Genomic DNA, 486 nt, shown 5'->3' on the forward strand with positions numbered 1-486 from the left:
CAGGGAGCCAAGGGTGTGTAAGCAGGCAAGGGCAGGGCTGGGATGCAGGAGTTTCAGCAAGTGCTTTGAGAGGCTGATTCGCCACTGGTGCTGGTGCTGCCCCAGGCCCGCTCTCCTCCTCCCCGCCACCCTGGCGCTCCCCGGGAAGGATCTGGGAAAGGGTCCAGGAGAAGCGGCATCCTGGCACAGCTCCCGGGGGCAGTCCTGCCCACGCCCTGTGCCGCCCTGGCTCTGGGAGAGGTGCAGTGTGAGTAGCCAGCAGTGCTGTGGGGCGCAGGCCTGGCCCCACCGTCTCTGCTATCATGCTATTTTTGAATTCTCTTTTGTTTGTTTGTTTTTTGTTTTCTTTTTGTTTCCTTTTGTTTTCCTTTTTGTTCTGTCTCCTCGTGTTTGGTCCCTAGGAGCCAGCGCTAAGAAACAGGGCGAGGACTTAGCGGATAATGACGGGGATGAAGACGAAGGTATTTCTGTGCTTGAGGCTGCCAC

The 486-nt window shown here is 57.6% G+C and overlaps 1 protein-coding gene across 1 annotated transcript in view; it reads left to right on the forward strand.

Moving 5' to 3' along the window:
- NLGN3 (neuroligin 3) overlaps positions 1-486 on the forward strand; it is a 20870-nt gene that overhangs the window by 8465 nt on the left and 11919 nt on the right. Inside the window, exon 3 of the mRNA XM_010160761.1 lies at positions 402-461. Coding sequence (XP_010159063.1) covers positions 402-461 — 60 coding nt within the window. The remainder of the gene's footprint in view (positions 1-401; positions 462-486) is intronic.

Source organism: Eurypyga helias, unplaced genomic scaffold (assembly GCF_000690775.1).
Source record: "Eurypyga helias isolate BGI_N326 unplaced genomic scaffold, ASM69077v1 scaffold21991, whole genome shotgun sequence".
In the NCBI taxonomy this organism is placed as follows: Eukaryota; Metazoa; Chordata; class Aves; order Eurypygiformes; family Eurypygidae; genus Eurypyga; species Eurypyga helias.